This window comes from Protomyctophum parallelum (genome assembly GCF_964188405.1).
Source record: "Protomyctophum parallelum genome assembly, chromosome: 6".
In the NCBI taxonomy this organism is placed as follows: domain Eukaryota; kingdom Metazoa; phylum Chordata; class Actinopteri; order Myctophiformes; family Myctophidae; genus Protomyctophum; species Protomyctophum parallelum.
The window spans coordinates 11,233,650-11,259,164 of record NC_139701.1 but is presented as its reverse complement, the minus strand read 5'-3'; the positions used below and the strand labels follow the sequence as shown (position 1 = coordinate 11,259,164).

General features: G+C 43.2%; 1 protein-coding gene across 3 annotated transcripts in view; it reads right to left on the bottom strand.

The window, feature by feature from the left end:
• Nucleotides 1–25,515, bottom strand: part of nos1apa (nitric oxide synthase 1 (neuronal) adaptor protein a) — a 210,436-nt gene that overhangs the window by 43,751 nt on the left and 141,170 nt on the right. For all 3 annotated transcript variants that reach the window (XM_083767702.1, XM_083767703.1, XM_083767704.1), the window contains one exon: nt 11,362–11,526. In XM_083767702.1, coding sequence (XP_083623828.1) covers nt 11,362–11,526 — 165 coding nt within the window. The remainder of the gene's footprint in view (nt 1–11,361; nt 11,527–25,515) is intronic.

The window sequence follows — 25,515 nt, the reverse complement described above, 5'->3', positions numbered from 1 at the left end:
TGGGAATGTGACAAAAAAAATGAAAAAATCTCCATGAATTCAAGGCTTCACGGCATGTGTAATTGTAATTGGGTGAACTACGTACTCCATTAAGAATACATTTTATTTATTTATTTATACGTTTATTTGACAGGGACAATACAAAAAACAATGTATCAAGTTGTAAAATCATGAGACCGTTGAAATGTATATGGGTTTGTAGCCAAGGCTAATTTGCAACACCAGTCCCTGGTTAGGCCTTTCTAAAGTTCTATACCTCCACCTAAAACAATCCTTTACAAAATACCTATACTAAAACAATCCTTTACATACAAATACTAATACATCCAATACATAAGTACAATAACAGTTTTAAAAAAGTACAATTATTTAACACCTTGAGCGGCATAAACGGAGTTCTCCGTCCCATCAAATATAGTAACGCTCAACACTCAGGACGGAGATTAATCACAGCACCAAACTTTATTGATATCATAACCGATCGCATCGCTCCACAGGCTGGGAGCGCCTGTTGGGCAACATTAGATGTAATTTCCGGTTGGGATGTCATCCAAAATGTTCTCTCCCATGTTAGTGGATGAGATAACATCAAGGATTAAAAAAAACAAGCCCAAATTGATTAAATCAAGTAATTACTGTACCAGCTGCATTATTATTATTATTATTATCTGCGGGGGTCAGCTATAACTGCCTGTGTCAGTTTCAGCGCAGAAACCAACATTCTCTAAGGCGGAACTATTGGTGGTTGAGTTTGACGTTGAGTTTGACGTTGTTTAATACAATCAGATAGGACTTTTCTGCACCTTGCCATTAACTTATATGGTAAGATGGCCGCGGTCTGCATATGGAGAATTGCACAGCAGCTGGTAAAAAGAAAAGACACTTCAGTAGACTGGACTACTGTAACAGGGTTTTCACATATCTTCCTAAAACAAATAGATCAGAGAGCACTGCAGTTCAATCGGAACGCTGCTGGCAGGTTGACGGAGCCGCTGTCTGAGATGACTTGAGAGAAGAACCAGAGTTGGCAACACTGCATCACACACACACACACACACACACACACACACACACACACACACAGACAGTATGAGCGTGTGCGTGCGTGTGTGAGAGAGAGAGAGAGAGATCCTAATAGCCAGGCCTTAAAAATGCCCCGGCCTAGTCCGTGCACTGCAACAGCTTCTATTCCTGTGTGGCTGACATGAATCTGATGTAACCTTTAAGATTAAAGCAGGACCAGAATCTCCATAAAGCTTATATTGCATTGTGAATCATTTATCATGGAAGAGAGGCGGGGAGCGAGACGAAAGGCAGAGACCTCCTTCACTGCCCTCTTACACAGAGATTCAATCACAAATCCGATCACACCATGACACGCACGCACACGCACGCACGCACGGACGCACAAATAGGGGTTCCCGGTTGAAATGGGTTGAATGCATACGTTTGTGTGGCAAGGTCACTGAAAAAAAGGTGTATGGTTTTCAGAGCCAATAGAAACCGCTTTGCAGTGGTGTAAAGTAACTACCGGTAAGTACAATTATTTAACACCCTGAGCGACATAAACGGAGTTCTCCGTCCCATCAAATAGTAGCGCTCGACACTCAGGACGGAGATTAATCACAGAACCAAACTTTATTGATATCATAAACGATCGCATCGCTCCACAGGCTGGGAGCGCCTGTTGGGCAACATTCGATGTAATTTCCGGTTGGGATGTCATCCAAAATGTTCCCCCCCATTTTATCTGATGAGATAAAAATATATATTTGAAGACTTGTGAAAGGGGACATTGTGCATAATTAGTAGTTTTAGATATTACACATTTTGATACCAATACCTTTGTACTATTACTCAAGTAAATTTTGAATTCCGGACATTTCATTGTAAGAGAGTATTTCTATATTGCAGTATTGTAAGGATACTTTATACTTTTACATAACACTTCCAGTGTGCCGGAATCTTTCAAAAATAAAGGCGCTAGTGCCCACTGCCCAGCAGATGAGGCAGAGTTTACTCTGAAAAGCCCCGCCTTCCATTACCCCCCAAACTACCGTTACTACCTTGTGCTGTCACATCTGATCTCTCTCTAGAAGTGTTTTGTTTATATTCCAAACGAGATGCTTGGCTACGTCAGAAATGAGGACAGAACATTGCCGTTTTGATAAAAAGTAAAAAAAAGGAGACAGTATAGCCGGGCCGTAAACAAGGAAGTGAACGGCAGTGCGCTGCATGCACAAAACTATGTCTAGGAGCGCTGAAGAAGGCATGGCCAAGCAAAAACATTAATACAATTTAGATTTAGATTTTAGTGATCCCGTTTTATATCATTAAAAAAAAGTGCCATAACACTCTGTTTGACATGGTAGCATAGAGGCTCTATTGGCTGGTGGTGAAGACAGAGATCAAAATAAACACAGACAAGCATAATAAAAGGTTGTTGATACTACAACAATAACTCAAGGGCACAATTTATTGTTTTACAATAAACTGTTCAGTGGAAGCACTGAATCACCACATGGCCACTATGTGGCATGCTTGTGGCTTTTTCTTTTCACTGCTCTCATTTACTTTGGCTTCTTTTTCTCTCTTCTCCTCCACTCTGCTGCTTTTCGTGACCTGACCTCGGTCACCACTTACAGCACTAATGAAGAACCAGTGGGGTGTGGAGGAGACGCCAGATAGAGTCACAATTCACTGTTTCAGTCCCGAGGCCACTGCACTGTACATTCCTCTGCATCCTCCCAGTCAATTGTACTGTAGTAGCCTAAGAGAGAGTGATCTACTTCCATGATCCCCGCTATATAGGTGTGATTCCGGGCTGCATTTGGGCCGAGTGACTGCTAGCGCACATCATTGGCACTGCCCATGTACTTTACAGTCGTATATGTACGGCTCCTCACAGTGTCAGCCAGACATGATATATATGGAGGGTGAGAAGTGGACTCTGCATGCCCGGCGGGGGGGGGGGGGGGGGGGTACAACCCTACAAGTAATGTTAGTTTCTAGCAGTACATTTAGATTTTAGTTTTAGTCATAGTCTCTTGAATAGTCACATTTTAGTCACCTGGAATGTCTTAGTGTTAGTCTAGTTGTAGTCAACTAACTATCATAAGATTTTAGTCTACTAAATCTATAGTTGATTTAGTCGACTAAAATGAGTTTTGGCGGGCCTTGATGTCGTCGTAATGGCTGATTTTACACTTGCTGAACATAGCCGATCCACAAGCTCACAACGCGTCGCAAGTGTAAAATGACTTGTACTGGATCTCTCGTCCACTAGTCCCTTCCTAACATTTTGGTCTAGTTTTTATTTGTTGACGAAATTGTCAATATATTTAGTCTTAGTTTTAGTCATCATAGCTTCATTTAGTTTCCATTTAGTTTTCGTCAATGAAAAAAGGTAGTCGACAAACATTTTTCGTCATAGTATTAGTCGACGAAATCAACACTGGTTTCTAGCATCCCTATTCTGGACACGTCATAATAGGCAATATCTTGTGGGGGAAAAACAAGTCAACAAGATCCACAAGCTCACAAACAGCAGCTATCCAATGCAAGTATCCTAGTGCTTATTATACTGGATGCTGATCATTTGTGACACCCGTCCCTCCCTCAAAAGGTTAATAACGTCAAGCAGCATGCAGTGATGGAGAAAGAATAATAATGCTGAATCTGCAGTCTCACAGCATCAGAGCAAAGAGAGCTACAGCCACAAGGTGACATTTAAATCACTTTCTGTGTGACTGTCATCGTATTCTCTTTTTGTGATACATTTTTGCACTACATTAATTTAGATTAAAATAAATCGTGTCTGGTCCGACAGATAAGATGAGGTGATGAGAAAAAAAAAATGACAGACAGTCGAGTTGTCCTCGACTGTCTGCTCGACCCCTCCTCTCTCTCTCTCTCTCTCTCTCATTAGCAGGCAACAGTGCAGCACTATCTTTCTCTCTCTCTGTTTCTGACACAACAGCGCCCCTACTGGTACTCAGTCATATTGGTGCTCATAGTCACATAGGTAGGTTAACGTCACATAGGTGAACACGGACATTGCTGTTCCTTGGAGTGGTTGCACCACTCAAAAACATAAAAAAATGCTATGGTACAGTTACTACAGTAACAGTTACTACAGTAACTGTATAGATTTTTTTTTTAAAGATACATTGTATGTAGGCTGAGGACACTGTGGCTGGGGTTGGCGAGAGAAGAGTGGCTCACAAACCCGTGGGCGTAATAAAGCGGGTGTGCATGGCTCTGCTTTGGTGGGTTTGGTGTGTAACAATTTGGAGGGAGAGGGAGAGAGAAAGACTGTGAAATAAATATATTCATGTCCACTTGGCAGACTGAAATAGGCCAATTCCCATCAGGCATTGACAGAGAGACAATGCTTCATCATCTTAAAAGATCTTCTTCAAACAGCCACACTATAGTTTCACTGGAGACTTCATTAAAAAAGAAATTGGGACTTCTATACACGGTCATGGTTCCATGACGTGGCTTAAATACAGAGGGACAGGTAGTGCAGAAAACCACCTATTAACTCAGAAGTGGCTTGATACATTGTGTGGGGCATTTCGGTACATTTGCAACAGATCGGCACTTTGCCAGCCTGGATTGATGGGTTTCTTTCTATGGTGCTTGTCAACACAGTTGATATTCACGACGCAGCAAAAAGCTACAACCGCGGAGAGTTCGGAATGACCCCTTAGAGGTTGCTGCCACGTTTCTTTTCATTTGTATGAAACTGACCCAAGGACAAGCTAGGCGGGTGTCCATCGGCATTCTACTCCTACCACTATACAAAACTAGTCAGAGCACACTCTGCTCTAGTCAGCAGCACAATAGAATACGATGGGACCAAATCGACCCAAGGACAAGCTATAGGGTGTCCATCAGGCATTCTACTCCTACAACTATACAAGCAAAATAAATGAACTAACTTCACCGTCCTTGGTGAAAGATCATTGACCAACATTGTTTTGAAATAGTATGACAAACAATATCCAAAGACAAGATCACCGGTATCAGTCTTCTCCTTATCAAGACACAGTATGAGGAATACAGTGCTTGTTATGCACTATCCAGGTTACAGTAAGGTCTTATTCAGCATAATGCTATGCTGTTTGTATGCAGATTTAAGGAAGGAAGGAAGGAAGACAGGAAGGAAAACAAGGATGGACAGACGGAAGGACAGACAGACAGACAGACAGACAGACAGACAATTTGAGTCAAAGTACAACCTTGAAAGGGGCTGTCTGAAAAAGCTTTTACTTCCACCAGTAGTAGTGAATTATAAGTGTGTGTGTGTGTGTGTGTGTGTGTGTGTGTGTGTGTGTGTGTGTGTGTGTGTGTGCGTGTGTGTGCGCGTGCGTGCGCCGTGCTCGCTTACAGAATTCTGTAAGCCTTAGTTTAGTCTTTCTTAAGTGCTGACTTGCATCAAACATGAATAGTAATTTCTACTGTATATCTGTTTGTGTGGACTAGCTGTGATGCATTTCTATATCAACATCTCTCTTCCTGAATAGTAATTTCTACTGTATATCTGTTTGTGTGGAATAGCTGTGATGCATTTCTATATCAACATCTATCTTCCTCATAAATATCTGTAAGTGTTTCCATTGACAAGGGGTACATACATTAAGGATCACCCATTAAGTGAAGAAATGCGTGTGTGACAGTAATAGTAAGTAATAATCATCTGGTATATTCCTGTGGGATACTTTACACATTTACACATCAACGTCACCCACAGGGATCTAGAGATACAGTATACAGATTGAATAGTTGCTAATGTGTACCTTTTCATCAGCTAATTAATACATACAGGCAGCCAAATACATGTGGTGAAGAAGGCCCTTTTCTTGTATAAAGTGCATTCATGTGATGTGCATAATAATCACGTCCCTTCAAACATTCCTTAACATCAAATTAAACCAAAAATAAATAAGTGGTATACGTCCAGCATAGTTATTTTGAAAATGTTCAGTCCTCAAAATCAAGTCCTACAACTGTGCTGCCTATACAGTGTATACACAAATAAGGTTTTCACACAGCAGCTGCAGGATGAGTACTGTAGCTATACCGCTAGGAGGCGGCGGCCAGGGTGACTAGAGGTAAAGTATGACCTTTTCTGCTCGACGACATAGCAGACCTACACGCTCACATCCCGGCTTGTTGTGAGCGTGTAGACCGGCTGTACTTCCCTGTCAACGCCACAGATGATTTGACTGAGAAATGTTCCCAGATTGTCGGATTTGAAAACTGTAATCACTACAGTCCTTGAGAGACAATGATGCTTAACATAAGGCACTAGTTCAATGCAACATCGTCTTCGGAAGTAACTGGTAAATCAACAATACGTTAGAAGGCTTTAATCGACCACATAATGTCACCGCATCGAATCATCCACATCTGCATCGCAATGCATTTTAAAATCGATATATTTCCAGTGCATGTGTGTATAAAACAGGCATTTAATGACTTCAAATATGTTGCATTACTCCAGATGTACTACTCACTAATTAATCCAGCTTTACCCAAATGTTTTACTTCAATTTAATTCTAACGGGCACAGCGTTAACGGAAGAGGTCAATCAATGAAAATAGTTTGTAAAACAATATTGTCTCGGGCCGGAAATATAGCCGACTGACCTTGCGAGCTTTAGCTATAATTGAGACACCAGGGGAGGCTATGTGTTGTGTTGTGACTCTGAGTACTGTAACTCTGGCCCAGGGGAGGCTCTGTGATAGCAGAGAGAAAGCTAGCAGAGAGTAAAGGGCTCATGCTGCCTGTAGGTCACACAGAACCACCTCAGGGTCTGAAACATTTCACACTGGGTGACCTTTACTGCTCCAAAGCACACACGAATAACAAGTAGATAGATGGTAACTACTGTTGATCTGTCAAATAACACCAGTTTGCACCTACTATTGAGGCACACACACTGCTGTAAATGATAGAGTAAATGATACATTTGGTTACATTTTGTACACTTTTTGCGGATTTTGCGGCGTGTTGACGATTGCGACGGTTGGTAAAAGCAAAAGATAGAGAGCAGGGCGAGTCCAACAGGATGATTGAGTACAACGTTTAACTGTGGTTAACTTTTAATTGAAATACTTTTAGAACTACTGAAAGAATGGAAGTGAGGTTAAAGGGACCTCTTGTTCCCCTGTAACAAAACAACGGTGGAAAAGGTCCAAGAATTTTTTTTAATCCTGTAGATGGTGTTTGGTGGATATAGTGTCGTTTCTACCTTTGAAACTGGTCTCAGTAGAATGCAATGGATCGAGAGCTGGCAAGTATTTTCTAATTCTACCACATAAATGTCCAGCAGTATCTCACTGTAAGTATTGTTTTTATTAAAAAAATAAATAAATCATTACAAATCCCCGATCGCCCCACGCTCCCCAAGGTTCCAATTATCGTTGGAAGAAAAGACATTTCATCAGTTAGTTCGACATCTCATAACATATAGGCTGCTTGGCTGGTAGATTTAACAATACATACTTACACTTTAAGTATTGTTACATTATGTCCTGGCAAACTCCTCCTGACTAGCAACATGAGTTTAGGGTATAAACTTTATACCCTAAAAAACTCAAGAAGGGGAACACTTCATTTTTAATAGGGAATGAGTAGGGCAGCTAAATCAGGACCCCTGCTGTCCAATGACATATATCACAGTTAAATATCCTGTGACACTTCTGGGTTAGTTGTTGTTCTGGTGTCTGCGTGCGTGCGTGTGTGCATGCGTGTGGCTAAAACATTGTTTTTCCCAATCTAGTGACCTTTTCCTAAAGGGTACCTGGAAGTGTAGACATGTGCGTATGGAGATTTTATGTGCATGCGAGTTGTGTGCACTGCAAGAGTGTGTACACAACCGTGCAAATTCGCGACCTTATTCTTTCGGTCATGACCCACACTTCATGACCATAGGTGAGAGTAGGAACGAAGATTGCTCGGTAGACGGAGAGCTTTGCCTTCTGGCTCAACTCTCTTTTCGTCACAACAGTGCGGTACAGTGACTGCAATACCGCCCCTGCCGCTCCGATTCTCCGGCTGATCTCCTTCTCCGTCCTCCCCTCACTCGTGAACAAGACCCCGAGATACTTGAACTCCTTCACCTGGGGTAATGCCTCATTCCCTACCCTTCCCTACCCGGACTGCACAATCCACCGTGGGTGTGTACACAACCATGCAAATTCACATGTGTGTATGATTATGTGAGCTAGTTAATAACTGTTGTAGTGACGTACTGTATCACAGTGGTTAGACAGGCTTGGTACTGTAATACTGTAAACTGTAGACACACACACACACACACACACACACACACACACACACACACACACACACACACACACACACACACACACACACACACACACACACACACACACACACACACACACACACACACACACACACACACACACACTTTACTACAGTCCATCCTGCACAGTGCAGTGAGCGAACTCAACGTACGTACAGTATGTGCAGACTAGACTCACTAGAGAGTGCAAACGTGACTACAGGAAGCCCCACAAAGGTCCAATATGGTGAAAATGATTTTTTTTCTTTTAGTTTCTTTTATTTTCTTTCTGAAAAATGTGCTTCCTATTTTCGAAAAGGCCTGATGGAAAAACACCTCACAGAGCGTCAACTTGCCCACAAAATTGACTTTTTATTTTATTGTGTGCCAATACATTTGCATTTCGCTCAATAATAAAAATGTGTGTTGGAAATCTAAGGGCATTCAGTATGAAACATGACCAGTACCTGTTTCACATTTACATTTAAAAAAGAGTGGTCCCAGTACGATTTATGGTGCACCTAATAATTTCTAATAATAACAAACACATTATTTCTAATCACGCCGTATTATGTCTTATTAGTGTACCATAAATTGTGCTGACTGGGACCAAAAGATTTACTGTGGTGGGTAATGGGCAATGTTGGAGTATATTAGGTCCCAATATATTTATTGTTTTCTATGTAATATCTAATATATCGTAGGTAAATCATGAAATAACACTTTTCCATGGACAACTTCAAAGTATTACATTTGGGATTGGAATGATAGCATGTGTCTAATAGGATTTTGGTGGTGGAGCTACCCTTGTAGTTAGCCAATTATGCTATATATTTGGATTTGCGTGTGGGAGATGAACATGCATTGTGAATGAGTTATGATCACTCAGCGCAGTTGGAACGTGTGTGTGTGTGTGTGTGTGTGTGTGTGTGGGGGGGGGGGGGGGCTAAAACTCTTGGCACCCCCGCCCAAGGAACGCTGACGAAGACTAGTTTATAGGGTCTGGGATTCAAAGTGCAAGCAGGCATTTCAGACCGTTAACTTATTTTATGTAGCCTTCCTTCCAGTTCTTGCTGTTCCCAATGTTTCTGCCCCACTTAAAGTAGAGGTACTGTAAGATGCCAGTGGAGAAGCTGTTCTTTTTTCAAATATTTAACTTTATTTTCACAATGGATGTCGATGGGGTTCGGATAAGACTGAGACCTTGCCCAAATGTATAGCCTTACGTCATACATATACATGTACGTCACAAATGATTGACATTATGGACTGGCCAAAATAACTGGGAGATCCACATGGGTCCCCTCCTTTAGTTAGTCGTCCCCCCCCCCCCCCCTCAAGTGCTTTACAGTTTACATTGTAAACCACTTGTAAAGTTTACAGAGTTGAACGTAATCGAAGCAAGAAGCACTAAGCAACGGAGGGTGAGAGACATTTCAGTCTGCAGCAGCATCCCTACGGCTTTGTTTTATTTGTTTGGGTTATTGTTGATTTAGTTTAGTTAATTAAACATTTGTCCTTACTCTCCTTAATACACCTCTTAATCCATTTTTTGTTGCGGTTGAGGATGTTTTAAAATTCACCATCAAAGCAAGACTGCAAGTATCACCAACCAAGTACAATCTGTCAATCTGGTATCCCGACACCCACACTCCACTCTGTATAAACCATCATGATTCTGAACAACACCTAGAAGCCATCGCACACATAACAAATGGATGTAGTGCATGCAGAGTAAACTAGAATGCTATCTGGCCCTAAACAGAGAATACACAGTGGCAGAATACCTGAGCACTGTGACCGACCCAAAACAAAGAAAAATCTTAACTAGGTACAGACTCAGTGAGCACCGTCATAGGCAGACCTGTATCCCGAGAGAAGACAGACTATGCACCCACTGCACACTAAATGAAGTGGAAACCGAGCTACACTTCCTAACCATCTGTCCATTGTACCAAGACATCAGAGACACATACTTCCCACAGATTACAACCACACACGGAGATTTAGAAAACATGACCAATGACAAAAAACTCCCATATCTGCTGGGCGAAGTACAACAATGTGCAAACACAGCAGCAAGATTTGTGAGTTGCTGTGATAGGAGAAGGATATCAAATGGAACACAACCACCGTAAAGACTAATCATTGTGTATATGCCTGCACTATACCTGCATCGAGTGATCTTGAACATAGAAGTTGATCTATTGAAGAATCTGACAAAGTGCATAACTTTTGTTTTTGTTTTGATTGTATTGCTGTATTGTTGTACTGTTCTTTCTGCTTTGGCAATGTAAACGTATGTTTTCTCATGCCAATAAAGCCCTTTGAATTGAATTGAATTGCATGCAAAAACTTGTATATTGCTCACCATGACCGGATTGTTGACCTAGTGTCTGATGCAGTTTGAAAGTATGTGCCATCTAGTGCAGCAATGTATAAACATTCAAGAGTGTTACCAGATTGTTTTAGCTATGCATGCAATGTCTTTGCTAACATCCCCAATACACCTGTCGTTGTTGACACCAGTCACAAGGAGGTCCTGATTCTGGAGGTGGGCTGTGTCTTTGATTTGTACATGGACCAGGCATTCCAAGATAAATATTGTAAGTATCAACCATTACTTGGAAGTATAACAAACTTGGGGTATCGCTGTAGATTTGCCATACTGATATTCGGAAGCCTGGGCCATGTGCATAAACTGACCATGAGTGGTCTAAGAATAGCTGGAATGACAAAAAGCAAAGCCAAACAACTTGCCAAATACTGTTCTGTTTCGGCTGTTATAGGCAGTGCCATGTGTATCCTTAAGTGAACATGAACTGTCAACCCCGTTATATTTGTTTCCTTGTAAAATGTATTGTAATTTGTGGATTCAAATATAGAAATCGAAATGTGTGTGTGTGTGTGTGTGTGTGTGCGTGCGTGCGAGCGACAGACAGACAGACAGACAGACAATAAATAAAGCTCCTTTGAATTGAATTGAAATTGACGGAGACAGAGTGCGAGAGTGTGAGAGAGATGGCTAAAGGACACCTACCTGCGCCACGGCCACCTGTGTCTGCTGCTGTTGCTGCGTTAGTTGCTGCTGTAGCAGCTGTATCTGGTGGTGGATGGACAGGGGGGTGCTGGGAGGCACTACAACAACAGACGCAGGGAGCAGCATCCTAGGGGTAGCCAACAGCAGACAGGGCTCCTCTGGAACCTGGAAGCAGAGAGGAGAGACATAGGGTTAATGGGACATTTGACCGCTGGAAGACACTGCAGTCACTCAATGTTAATAGAGTCCTGATGTCACTCGCTCATCCCCTGGTTCACAGAAAAAATGCTTTGGTGTACTGCCCCTCCGTGTGGAGGGGAGGCTGCGTGGCGGTGGGACTTGTAGTCGAGGAAGGAAGTGAGACCACTTTTTCATGACAAATGTTGGTCATGAAGATGGCGCCATGACTACAATATCTAAAAACACATATTGCACACATAAAAAAACCACAGGAAAGTGTTTCTTGGGTCATCATTAAAAATCACACTTCTCCCCCCCCCCCCCCCCCCCCCCCTCTCCTCTCTCTCTCTCATTAGCAGGCAACAGTGCAGCACTAATACTATCTCTCTCTCTGGCACAACAGCGCCCCTACTGGTACTCATAGTCATTGGCTCATTAACGTCACATAGGTGAACAACACATAGGTGAACTGAACACGGACATTGCTGTTCCTTGGAGTGGTTGCACCACTCAAAAATAAGATCTGGTTGCAAAAGGGGTGAAGTGGCCCTATAAGGTAGGAGGAAAGGGGGAGGGAGGGGAGACCTTTGTTAATCCCCGTGGGTGAAATTCAGTTTCAGCTTCACACCGCCGATGTCTCTTCAGATGGTTATGCTGAACACATGCTCTCAGGGGAGCAGTTAGGCATTAAGTGTCTTAACTGGGGGAGGAGGGGGGGTGGAGGGGGAGGGGGGGAACCGGTGACCTTCTGATTATCAGGCAACCTCTCCAAGTGACAGCCACCCGAGGGAGAGCGAGAAAGAGTCAAGCAAGAGATAGAGAGAAAAAGAAAGAGCCCTCTCTCTCTCTCTCTTCTCATATCATGCACTTTACACATTTTGATTTTGAGATATCTTGTGTGAAATAAGGAATTCTGGCCTAAGGGCATAAAGGCACCACAATCAGTAGAATCCATCCTCCGAGGATCATGCAAGTGCCCAGAAAAATTCCAGTCAGTAGTCGGGCACACATACCCATGCTCTAAAAGACAATAATAAAAGCAACAATTGAAGAGAGATAGAGAAAGAAAGAGGGATTGAGGTGAAGAGGAGTGGTCCGTTGGGCAGGAGAGATTTGGAGGCACATTTACTAATTACCACCGGGGCCGTAAACATTCGTGACACCATAAATGTTCAATTTAGAGGGGTACTTACTTACTAAGACTGATGAGCACAGCTGCTTTAAATGCACTGTTGCTATTTAAAGCGCCTATAACAGCTTTTCTTAGTTTTTGATAACAACAAAATATGGGGCGGTTCTGTGGTATGCCGTCTAGAAAAAAACAACATTGGGCTGTTACTGTTGAAAACACTCTGTTGCTACTGGAACAGAGCATCAACCTTTTTAACAAAAATGTTATCACTTAATATACATCGCCTTTGAGCAGGGCATATGGATGCATTTTCAATCTCTCCTGTGGGAGTGGTCCAAAATCGGTGCATATTAAAAATACATAATGCATGAACACAATGTCGGCTATTTTCCAGCGACGCCACTTTTCTCTCGGCTCACAGCACAAAAGTACAGGACCTTAGTAAACATCGCCAGACACCATCTGTTTTGTTGGCGTTCAAAAGACAAATGAAATAGAAATAACCCCGATAATGTGGCCCCCGAGAGTCACGAGATAACGGATAAGGGTGGAGAGGTTATTAGGATTCAGATAAGTGAGAGAAAAGGTAAAGACAGTATAGGGAGGGAGAGGGAACGAACCGCGGCCCAGCGGGACAGCACCAATGTCACGTCCTCCTTGAGACAGCGTGATGTATGTCTCAATTCACAATGTGTCACACAGTGGGACTAGCGGAATTAATAAACCCATAATGGAAAAAAAGTTTCACATGGGGAGGAAAACCAAGGTTGAACCAACCAAAAGAAACATTTCTTCTTTGCTTTGCTTTGTATTCTTCCTCTCCCTTTGCGGAGAGAGTACACACCGGTACAATTCTGAGTGTTACACGTAATTCAACTAATTTCTATACTCGCACTCAGCAGACAGAGAGAGGGAGAGAGAGATATACTGTAGAGAGCATGTGCACGTGTGTGTACGTGAGCGAGATAGACAGAGAAATAGCAACAACTAGAAAAAGTGCCCCTCTGGGCACAGGTCTCCACCAGGCCAGGTCAGGTTGTGGCCTCCTGGTGGAGCTATAATAGGCCAATGTGAAAAGGGTGCCATTTGTTCTTACACCATTGATGGCAATTGGATGATTTGAGGCATTTTGTTCCAAAAATGTGTTTTGCAAAAATCCACCTGTTGGTGGCACTATAACAGGCCAATGTGAAAAGGGTTGGATATATTCCTCAGCCTAGTAGGAAAGTCTGTGAAAGATTTCACGTAAATTGCACTCTGTGTTCATGATTTGAGGCTTTTTGTTTCAAAAGGGCCAATCCTGCAAACTTTGAAAGCCAATTAGGTTAGCCAATTAGGATGGAATATGAAATATGGGACAGATCCATCTTGAACACATGATTATAGAGATAGTGTGTGACGATTTGCATGATTTTTGGACAGAATCTGGAGGAGTAATATCAAAAAAATTGTTTTTCAAAAGTCGGCATCCTGGTGGCGCCATTCTGGAAATTTTGGGGCAGAGGTTCATCGTTGGCATCCAGGGAGTGTGTGTGCGAAATTTGGCATCGACCGGGTTAACGGTGCCAGAGATTAGCTGTTCACAGACGGACGGACGGACGGACACACGGACGGACGGACGGACGGACGGACGGACAGAGTGCAAAACATACTCTCTCCCCATGCCTTCGGCCTGGTGGAGACAACAATGGCAAAACGAGATTAGTTAACCTAAGCCAGACCTTATCTGAGTTATTGTGCGACAGTGGAGGTTAAATTATGAATCTGTTCAAGGCTGATACTACGATTAACAAAATGTATGATTCTGGAGTTATCAATAATGTAGGGCGGCACAAAGCGTTGAATGGTGTGAAAAACTATCTGCTCCTGCAATAAGCTGGAGGAGTTGCTCTGTCATTAGCAATGCACCTTAGTCATTCCAAGAGTTCAGCATTCTCACAGTAACATTCTCAGAGTTCATGTATTCATTTTGTCAACTTACAGAGTGTACAAATGGAAGCAAATGGCCCTTACGAGTCCATTTGATTACATGTGTTGATTTCGTCGAATAAAACTAAGTCGAAAAATGTTCTACCTTTTTCCACTGAGGAAAACTAAATGGAAACGAAATAAAAACTAAGCAATGATGACTAAAACTAAGACTAAACCGTAACAAATAATCGTCAACAAAAAAAAACTAGACTAAAATGTTAGGAAGAGACAAGAGATCCAGTATAAGTCATTTTACATTGGTTGCATGCTGAAAATAGCCGATCTACAAGCTCACAACGCGTCGCAGCGCGACACGTGAGCTTGTAGATTGGCTATTTTCAGCAAGTGTAAAATCAGCCATTACAACTCCATCAAGGCCCGCGAAAAAACATTTTAGTAGACTAAATCACCTGTAGATTTAGTAGACCAAAATTCGTATGATATTTAGTCGACTAAAACTAGACTTAACACTAAAACATTCCCGGTGACTAAAATGTCACTAAAACTAAATAAAAACTATTCAAGAAACTAAAAGACTAAAACAAAAATCTAAATTTGCTTCTAAAAACAACACTGATTTGTATACTCCCGGAATAAAGCGTGCGATGAGCCACGCATTTGAGAAAAAGTTCTGTGGCAGCCACATTGACATGAAATAGTACGTACAATGATAGTTCATATAGTTGATAATGAAGATTCTGTTCAATCAGAACCTTTCCAGTGAACATGCACAGGAGCAGCACACTGACTCAGTTTGACCAAAATTGAGCACAACCTTAATTACTATCATTAGTATCATATCGCCTTCGTTTGATTACCCCCCCCCCCCCCTCTATTGCATCTCAATTGGCTTTGGCTGCCATGAAAAGGGTGTATTCATTCCAACCAGACAGCAGAAGTGCCAATTAGTGAAATCACCTCCTGGTACAGTTTTTGGCTGGAATGACAACCTGCATTGTAAAAAAGAAAAAGGGAGAAAAAAGCTCTTTCATGCAGAAAATGATTGGACCCAGGTGTTCTACAGGAGCCAAAACAATGACTCCGAGCTGGAACAGCACATTACTACACTTCATCCAACCGGCAAGGACTGGTCTGGACCTTCAATGTCCAGTACCAGAATGTGACATTATCTGCATTGGAGTGAATTATATTAACAATAACATTAATCCCAGTGCATGTTTTTTGCGAAAAAGTACCATGTGAGGCGGCATACGGCTCATTATAAAGTATCCCAGGCCAACATAAGTTAAGCCTAGATAAAAAAGAGTCTGCACACCTTTTTCTGATCCCAGAAAAAATCTTTACTTAACGTGGTAACGTTTCGGGTGGAAGCCGAGGAAGGGCTTCGGCCCTGAAACGTTTTTTTCCAAGGTAGAAAGCAAGGTAGACCATAAAACTGTAATTGCGAACGCAGTGAGCCACTTACTATGACAGCAAGGGCTGAATGTCTGTCTGTGTGTCTGTCCCGCTGTTACACCACCCGCCCACCACCAGAGGGCGCAGCTGTAGCACACACACACACACAGGGCGCAGCTGTAGCACACACACACACACACACACACACACACACACACACACACACAACCACACACACACGAGCTGCGTTCGCTTCACGTGTTTGCGCGTCTTACTTGTTACTTACAGCCGCTGGATCATTTACAGATCATTTACCGTTATTCTTGACGGTATATGATTATGCTTCTATGCCTTTTTCTTACACATTGTTGTTGCCAACATCTTATTTATCATTTGCTATTATTTGCTGCTCACATTCTAATTCATTTAGAAATAATGCATTAGAGAGAGAGAGCAATAAACAGAGTGAGAGAACAACAGCAAGGAAGGCAAAGAGCTAAAGAAGATATTGGAGATTAAAGGCATCACAAAGCATCTTGGTGCGGCGATGAAAGGTCAGTCAGTCAGTCAGTCAGTCAGTCTCCAAGAGAGACACAAACAGAAACCCCTCCTTCCCATCACTCCATGGCAGATGATGCCAGAAGACGACTCCGGGCTGTCAACCAGATGAGTCTGACGAAGGGAAAACTGTTGCAGCGTTGACAGTAGTGCACATTGCCAAGCTAAAGGGCTGGGCTGCCTGCAGAGTGAATAAGATTGAAGAGAAGTGGCGTGATGAAGGGCATATTGCTGCCTCTTAAGCACCGCAGAGTCTTGTAACTGTGGTCTCGAGGGACACTCACAGTCCCATAAACACATTATAGAGAGATAAATTCATGCTTTTCGGCGGGACCGGAAGGCCCACCCTATATCGGCGAATGTCAACGATTGACCGGCTGATTGACCGGCTGATTGACTGGCTGATTGACTGGCTGATTGACTGTTTGCCCAGTAAGCCTAACAATGAACTAGCCAATCACAGGTCAAATATCCCTCTAGGCTATAGGATGTAGTTTGCGGAGTACGAGCCTGTGGGCTCTGGCTCGTGAATGTGTAGGTCGGTTGCATGCCAAATCTGTAATAAACATATTGTATTACATTGCAGGTAACAGGTTATATTTTGTAAATTTTAATCTTATGAGGCCCGTTGGTCGGCAAATAAAACCTTGGTCTGAATAGAGATTTAACATCCTCAAACCGTCTATTTCAGTGAGTTTACTAAATCCATCCATGTACTGTACACATAATTCCAGAGATGTTCACTGCCTTTCTCATCAATTAAAGTAGAAACCAGATTCAAATATTTCAAATGAGCACCAACATGCAGGAAAACGGGCAATGGTAGTGGACGTTGGGTCGGGTTTGGGCAGAATTTGCCCAACTCTATCAAAGAATAAAAGTGAAACGACAGTCAGCACTATCTTCATAATAGATAAATACACAAACAGACGGCACAGAATTACTATTTTTATTATTACACAAAAAATGTAATATATATACTGTATATATATATATATAGAACTCTATCAAGCATGCATCCAAGCACCAACACAGCAAAGATGTATCAGAACACACGTGGATGTGGGCACGAGCACACGCGCGCGCACACACACACACACACACACACACACACACACACACACACACACACACACACACACACACACACACACAGATAAGTATATAGTAAACGGTACAAACCCACAGATAAGTATATAGTAAACGGTACAAACCCACAACAACGCACATCTGTCATCTGTTCATTTATTTTTCACTTCTTGGTGACAAAGAAGGAGGGAGGGATGGAGGGATGGATGGTGGGAGGGAGCAGAGGAACCAGGGACACGTTACAGATGAGAGAGAGAAGCTTGAGAGGCAGTTACTACTAGAGGGAAGAAAGAAACAGACCTCTAATGGATGGGAGGGAGGGTGAAAGAGAGGAGAGGTAGGTAAAGAGAGATAGATGAGACATGGGTGGAGGGACTCGTCTCTGCTCTCCTCCTCCTGAGGTGATTACACTAGCTTCTCCCTGCTATCTATCCTGTATATCTGACAGATGGTTCCCTCCCCCCCGACACACACACACACGCACGCACTAACACGCACTCACACTATACATACACTAGTAATAAAACAAGCAGAGGTTGAGACGACGTTTCTATCTCACTTGACAGCTGACAGCTCCAACAATCTGTGGCAGACAGACACCACATTAGATTTGCAACTTCATCAAGTGTTCTCTTTAGACAGGGACACATGAAAAGGCCCAGCTATGCCTCCTATCCACCATTCCCCTGGCCGGTTTACCCATTGATCAAATGCATTAGAAAGTAATGCACACTCCATAAATATCTTCCCCAGAAATAGCCAGTCTGCAACGCGAACAAGCCACAACGTGATGCGCTGTGAGCTTGGAGATCTACTATTTCCACACAATGTTGGCCCCCAGAATAGGAATGCTACAGTATGTAAAATACTTGTGCCCAATAGGGCATAGCAGTGGCGGCAATGTTATGGTTCCATTGTTCCAGACGCCATTCATTTTCCAAAAATCTATTATTTTAAGCCTAGAATAAAGCTAATTATATTTGTTGCTGTAGTGAGGAACCTCATAACTCCATTTTTGAGGTATCTTTGGCATAAATCAGTGCTATTGAACACCCTTTACGTCTGTGTGTTGTTTAAAAAATATTGAACCAATGGAAAGTAGTAAAAGAAACGCTTTGGAGAAAACCTCTTAACTCCATTGGACCCTCAAACTGTCTGCTAAAGCAACTAACTCAACCACCGCCTCCCCTCTCATGCAAGTAATTGACAATGTATAAACTCACAACACCAACTTTGATGGGGCAGTATTCATTTCCTGAAAAATGAACAATTTGGAGTTAAGAGGTTTCTTCCCGACTTCCCGAGGTTTCTTACGATATCTAACACGTCGTAGATGTTTCACTGAATCAAATGTTTTATGGCCATGAATCATCAGGATGCTGGATGGCTCCTGGAAATATTTTTGGAAATCTCTATGGGAAAAATTAATGTGGTCTGGAACGATGGAACAAGAAAATGGCCAACACTACTATGCCCTCTATACACTTTATTTAATGTATTTGTACAACAAATAGCAAACATACCGGTATCTAATCTAAAAGCTTAAAACGTCACATTGGGATCTTGCAGATCTGCTATCCTCACTATTTTCGCCAAAATAGGAATGCCAGATTACGGCCTAGTGGTCCGGGCACCTAGGCTGCTAATCCATTTTGACAGCGCATCACGATTTAGAATCCTGATCCCGATGACCTTTGCTGTCTCCATCTCTCTTCCTCTATTTCCTGTCAGCTTACTGTACAGTCAGTGTGCACTATCAAATAAAGGCAGAAAAAGCGGGCTGACAGTTTGAGAAGTCCTTTGTGGTGTACATTTTTGAACTTTGAATAAGTTAAAAAAGTTAAAAAAGCTAAAAAAAAAGACAGATCCCGCGGTTGCTGAACATAACATTTGACAGCTGGCTTTGTCATGTACAGTGTTAGGGTCCGGGAAGTGAAACTCAGATCATAATTATTTATGTTCTGAATTTATATCTGGCGCTCTCTCTTAGACCACGTACACGCCGTAAAAAGTAAATTTAACCAATTAAGACCTACAGTATGTACTAAAACAGCAGAAATATGATTCCAATATCCGTAATGCATGCACAGCTGCACACATATCGTTGTCTCTGCCGGGGTGGAAACCTCATATGTACTGTATGTCCAAAACTGGTAACTTTTCAGGATTCAAATGCAAAAGTAGCAAACGTAGCAGATCGACAAGCTGGCTGCGTGTCACTCCCCGTTCTCTCTCTCTCTCTCCCCGTTTCCTGTCAGTCTACCGTACTCTACCAAATAAAGGCATAAAAAGCCCCTTGTACAGTATAACGCTTTTAGTACCCAAAGACGCTTTACATGGGGGGCAAGAGGAGGCAACAAATACAAAGAAATCACACCCTGAGTGGTGCAACTCCCCTCTCCCCCCCTCCTCTCCTCTCCTCTCTCCCTCCCCCTCCTCTCTCTCTCTCTCTCTCTCATTAGCAGGAAACAGTGCAGCACTAATACTATCTCTGTCTCTCTCTCTCTGTTTCTGGCACAACAGCGCCCCTACTGGTACTCAAAGTCATTGGCTCATTAACGTCACATAGGTGAACACATAGGACACGGACATTGTTGTTGGAGTGGTTGCACCACTCAAAAAAACAGCTAAGGAATCAAATTATTAGAAACAGTGAAAGGAATTAGCTAGGGAAAGCAATATTGAAGAGGTGGGTTTTGAGGGCTGTTTTAAAGGTTTGGAGGGTGGGGGCATCTCTGAGCGTTTTGTGGATTGCATTAAAAAACTATGAATATTTCCACATAATCAGGGTGTTCGCAGTCACATTATGGGAGACACTATAAATATTTCCACATCAACCTCTTTACCCAGCTTGGTACACAACCGGGTTTTTGCAGTCACTGTAAAATTAACTACTGACCATCCCATGTAGAGGCAGTTCAGTCTATTACACTAGAGACAGAATTAAATTCACTGCCAGATTTATTTCTGGCTGGGTTTAGCCACTGCCAAGCTTTTTTGGTAGCCTGGACTGTTGATAATGAGAGAGCCATTCACCTGCGTGCTCGCAAAACATAAAATACTTGTAAATCCGTCCGTCTGTTCAGTAGTTTAATAGAGAGCCCAGTTTAAAATTGAATGTTGGTCGCGGCAAAAGTGGAATGATACAGGAAGAGAGATTTGGGCGTTTTCTAAAATTGGAAGTGGATGGTAGGCGATTTGTTTTGCTCGCTTCACTGGTAATCGAACGGTGGATCATATCATAGGTTAGCTAAGAGTGTAGTGTAAAAAACAAAAACTCAAAGCAGTGCATGTGGGCCTTTGCTAAGAAAGAAAACTCATCCAACGCCTCCTTGGCAGTGAATTCATTTAAAAGAGTGTTTCACATAACTGAATATCGTTGCTGTCGGGCAAAAAGAAAAACCTCTTATCTCCATATTTTACTCTTTTTTTCTTTCAATAAATGAAGGCCCCGCATAAATGAACACTTTTTTGCTGGGGAATTCTTCAAAATAATGGCGCTAGAGTGCCAGCAGATGAGGCAGATTTTATTAAGATTTTATTAAGCCCCGCCAATGTCCCATCTAAAGTCTCTCTAGAAGCGTTTATATTCCAAACTAGATGCTTCCTGAAGTCAGAAATGAAGACAGAACATGGCAGTGTGCATGCGCAAAACACGAGGAGATCGCCAAAAAAGATAAATAAAACTAGAAAAAGCCTCGGGACACAGGTCTCCACCAGGGCAGGTCAGGTTGTGGCCTCCCGGTGGCGCTATAATGTGAAAAGTGTGCCATATATTCTTATGCCTGTTGGTGGCGCTATAACAGGCCAATGTGAAAAAGGTGGGATATATTCCTCAGCCTAGTAGGAAAGTCAGTGAAAGATTTCACGTAAATTGCACACTTTGTTCATGATTTGAGGCTTTTTATTCAAAACTGGACAATCCTGCCAACTTTGAAAGCCACGTTAGCCAATTAGGATGGAATATGATCCGGCTTGAACACATGACTATAGAGATCATGTAACGATTTGTGGGATTTTGGGACAGAATCTGGAGGCCCCCTGGTGGCGCTATAACAGGCCGTTCTGGAAGGTTTGGGGCAGAGGTTCATCGTTGGCATCCAGGGAGTGTGTGTGCGAGATTAGCTGGTAACAGACGGACGGACACACGGATGGACACACACACGGACGGAGTCGGAGTGCAAAACACTCTCTCCCCATGCCTTCGGCCTGGTGGAGACAAAATGGTTTGATAACAATCAAAGATATCTAAAAACACCTATACACTTCCAAGGCACCCTGTGCTTTTCATTCTAAAGTCGTGTATACATAATTTTGCATAGTTAATCATACTAGCGTGTCACACAAAAGTATGAAAAGGAGCACATTCACAAGCTGGAAATGCGGCACAAAATGACACGTTTTGACCTCGTCAATCTGCTACTTTAGCTATTTTTGAATTTGAATGCTGAAAAGTAACTGTTTTCCACCCTCCAGAGACGATAAATTATGCACATTTTACCGTTTTACATAATGGTGCATCCTTTGTGTGTGAGTAGCTGCGTGCATGCGCGTATCCAGCATGCATGTGTGACGTGCGTGCATGCCTTGTCGGCAAGAAATGCAGGAGGAGAGTGGTTAATGTTCTGCTTACAGTATGTGGGGGTGTGTTGGATTCTGATCAGACAAGCGCCTAGCTAGGCGTGCTTCATACCAGCTGGTTGTGTGTTTACTGTTTTCACTAAGCCGCCCTGAGGGTAGAAGTGATGGACTATTGAGTTGAGCCTGGAAGGGGTGAATTAAGCTTTCTATTCCATCTCCAAACCTGGCTGCATGGGCACAAGGCTGCACACTCGTTAAAATTGAACAATATAATTGCCACCTTCCTGAAGGATATATAATCAGGTGATGTGGTAAGAATTAAAAATAGAAATCAAACTAATCATCTTGCAAACTCTTTTCCCTCACACACACAAATGGGTCAAAGAGTGAATGACAGTCGGCACACTCTCTCTCTGAATCTCTCTGGGTTGCTGTCTAGACTGCAGAGTTGACAAGCCAGCTACAATCATTACTCTCATCAAATGTTTCCACAAACTGCACCAAGCCAGCGCGGTCTGGGAACAGACCGGATCAAACGAGACCGCTGACAGTCCAGGCTTGGACTCCTGGGTCTGATCAAACGTCTGGTCAAGACTGAGGTAAGCTTTAGCCTGCTGAGTCCGACACTAAGCCCTGCTAATGAATGTCTCTCTGTCTGTGGTCGTTTCCAGCGAGCAGCCTTCAGACGCTACCCGGGGACATCCTGTTCCTACGGCTGACCTCAATCTCCCTGCACGGTAACACCCTCAGTGTTCAGTTCACTCTGTGAGAGACTGTGATGTGGAGAAGAGACAGGCCTGGGCCTGGGCCGTGGCCGTGGCTCAGTGGTCCAGGCACCTTGGCTGGTAATCCAGTCTGGCAGTGTGCCGCGGGTTCTGGGCCTGGGCCGTGGCTCAGTGGTCCAGTAATCCAGTCTGGCAGTGTGCCGCGGGTTCGACTCCCGATCCCGACGGCCTTCACTGCATGCCTTCCCCCAAGTTGCCCCCAACTCTATCCCCATTCCCTGTCAGCCTACTGTCTGTCCCTCCATAAAACAACTCTATCCCCATTCCCTGTCAGCCTACTGTCTGTACTCTATCCCCATTCCCTGTCAGCCTACTGTCTGTACTCTGTCCCTCCATAAAACATATCCCCATTCCCTGTCAGCCTACTGTCTGTACTCTATCCCCATTCCCTGTCAGCCTACTGTCTGTACTCTGTCCCTCCATAAAACAACTCTATCCCCATTCCCTGTCAGCCTACTGTCTGTACTCTATCCCCATTCCCTGTCAGCCTACTGTCTGTACTCTGTCCCTCCATAAAACAACTCTATCCCCATTCCCTGTCAGCCTACTGTCTGTACTCTATCCCCATTCCCTGTCAGCCTACTGTCTGTACTCTGTCCCTCCATAAAACAACTCTATCCCCATTCCCTGTCAGCCTACTGTCTGTACTCTGTCCCTCCATAAAACAACTCTATCCCCATTCCCTGTCAGCCTACTGTCTGTCCCTCCATAAAAAACAACTCTATCCCCATTCCCTGTCAGCCTACTGTCTGTCCCTCCATAAAAAACAACTCTATCCCCATTCCCTGTCAGCCTACTGTCTGTCCCTCCATAAAAAACAACTCTATCCCCATTCCCTGTCAGCCTACTGTCTGTCCCTCCATAAAAACAACTCTATCCCCATTCCCTGTCAGCCTACTGTCTGTCCCTCCATAAAAAAAGGCGAAAGCCACAAAAGAAAGGAAAAAAAAGAAAGAAGAAGTGACAGACAGTGAAACTAGAAAAGGTGCTCGTCGGTAGCCTGATTATCAGACTGTACTCACTGTAGCTTTCTTGAAGCTTCAGTCTGACATTGTCTCCTGTCTGAGCGATTTCAAGGGGGAGGGGATTAGAATTTCCCTCAACCAATAGTCATTGGTGTTGTTTTTCCCTCCTTCCTCATGTGATGGCGCTGAAAACGGGTCTCGGCGCTGATTGGTTGTTCGTTAGACCCACCCCCACCACCGATTCTCATTGGATAATACATTTTTGTACCGAAGAAATTATAGGTTCACAGTGCAACACCAGACCAAGAGATGCAGTCCACTCAGAGAGTGGACTGCACTGCGGGGTCTTTGGGCTGGATCCAGGCTAGCTCGTCGGGGCAACATGAAGGTCTCCGTCAGGTCAGGAAGGTTATTGTCCGGGGAAGCAATGTTTGGAAGTCGCCAATCAGGATGGAATAGGAAAAATCTGATCACTTGACTATAGTAGAGATCGAATGTGTACAGATTGTTTGGACAATTTTTTAAGGACCAATATAAAAAGGATATTTTGCAAAATTCTGCCTCCTGGTGGCGCTATAATAGGACCGTGATAAATGGGTGGCATTTGTTTCTCAATGTAGTGCAAATGTGTGTTTCACCACAATTGGACGATGCGTTCATGATTTGCACAATTTTTGTTCAAAACGGGCCACTGGAATATGAAAAATCAGAAAGATCCGTCTCGTTTACACGACTATGGAGATCATTCACGTGTAACGTTTTGTGTGGAATTTGGATACAATCTGAAGTATCTTCTTCCGACAGGCCCGTCTGCCCGTCTGCCCGTCTGTAGTTAATCTTGCAAACCACTGTAGCGATAAGTGCCCAATCTCTTGCGCACACAGCCAGTAGACCAGAGAAGTATACACACTGATGAGAATAGAAAGGAATAGAAAGTAAAGAAGCCAGAGAAATACTGTTTTAACAGAGAGAGACAGAGATATGAAGAGAAAGAGAGAGAATGAACAGATACTGTATGTCTATAATAATGATTAAAAAATGAGTAGATGAGTCAGAGAAAATGAGACAGAGCGAATATGAGGGCCAATAGAGTCAGGCCCTGTATGCTGCCGATACCATCTTGGCCTCCAGCCTTGTGAGACTGCGGTCTGAGCATATTGGTAACAACTTCACACATCTGCACGCACGCACGCACGCACAGGCCAAGACAAAAGGTCCATCGCAGCTAGAAAAACCTTGAATATTATCCACAGTAGGAATTACTGAGCCAAGCAATATGAGTCACATCACTTAGCTTCAAGTCGAGCCATTGCATTTTTATGATGGCTTTTCTGGAGAGGAGAAAAGTGTGTGTGTGAGTATGTGTGTGTGTCTGTGTGTGTGTGTGCCCATCGTGCATTGGTGGTACAGAGATCACAATTCTCCTGCCAGCATCAGATGCCAACAACAACTTCGACTTAAGCTATAGCGATGGCTGACTACACACACTACGCTCAACTTTGTCACCTGTTGGTACTCTAAACAGACAGACATAGGG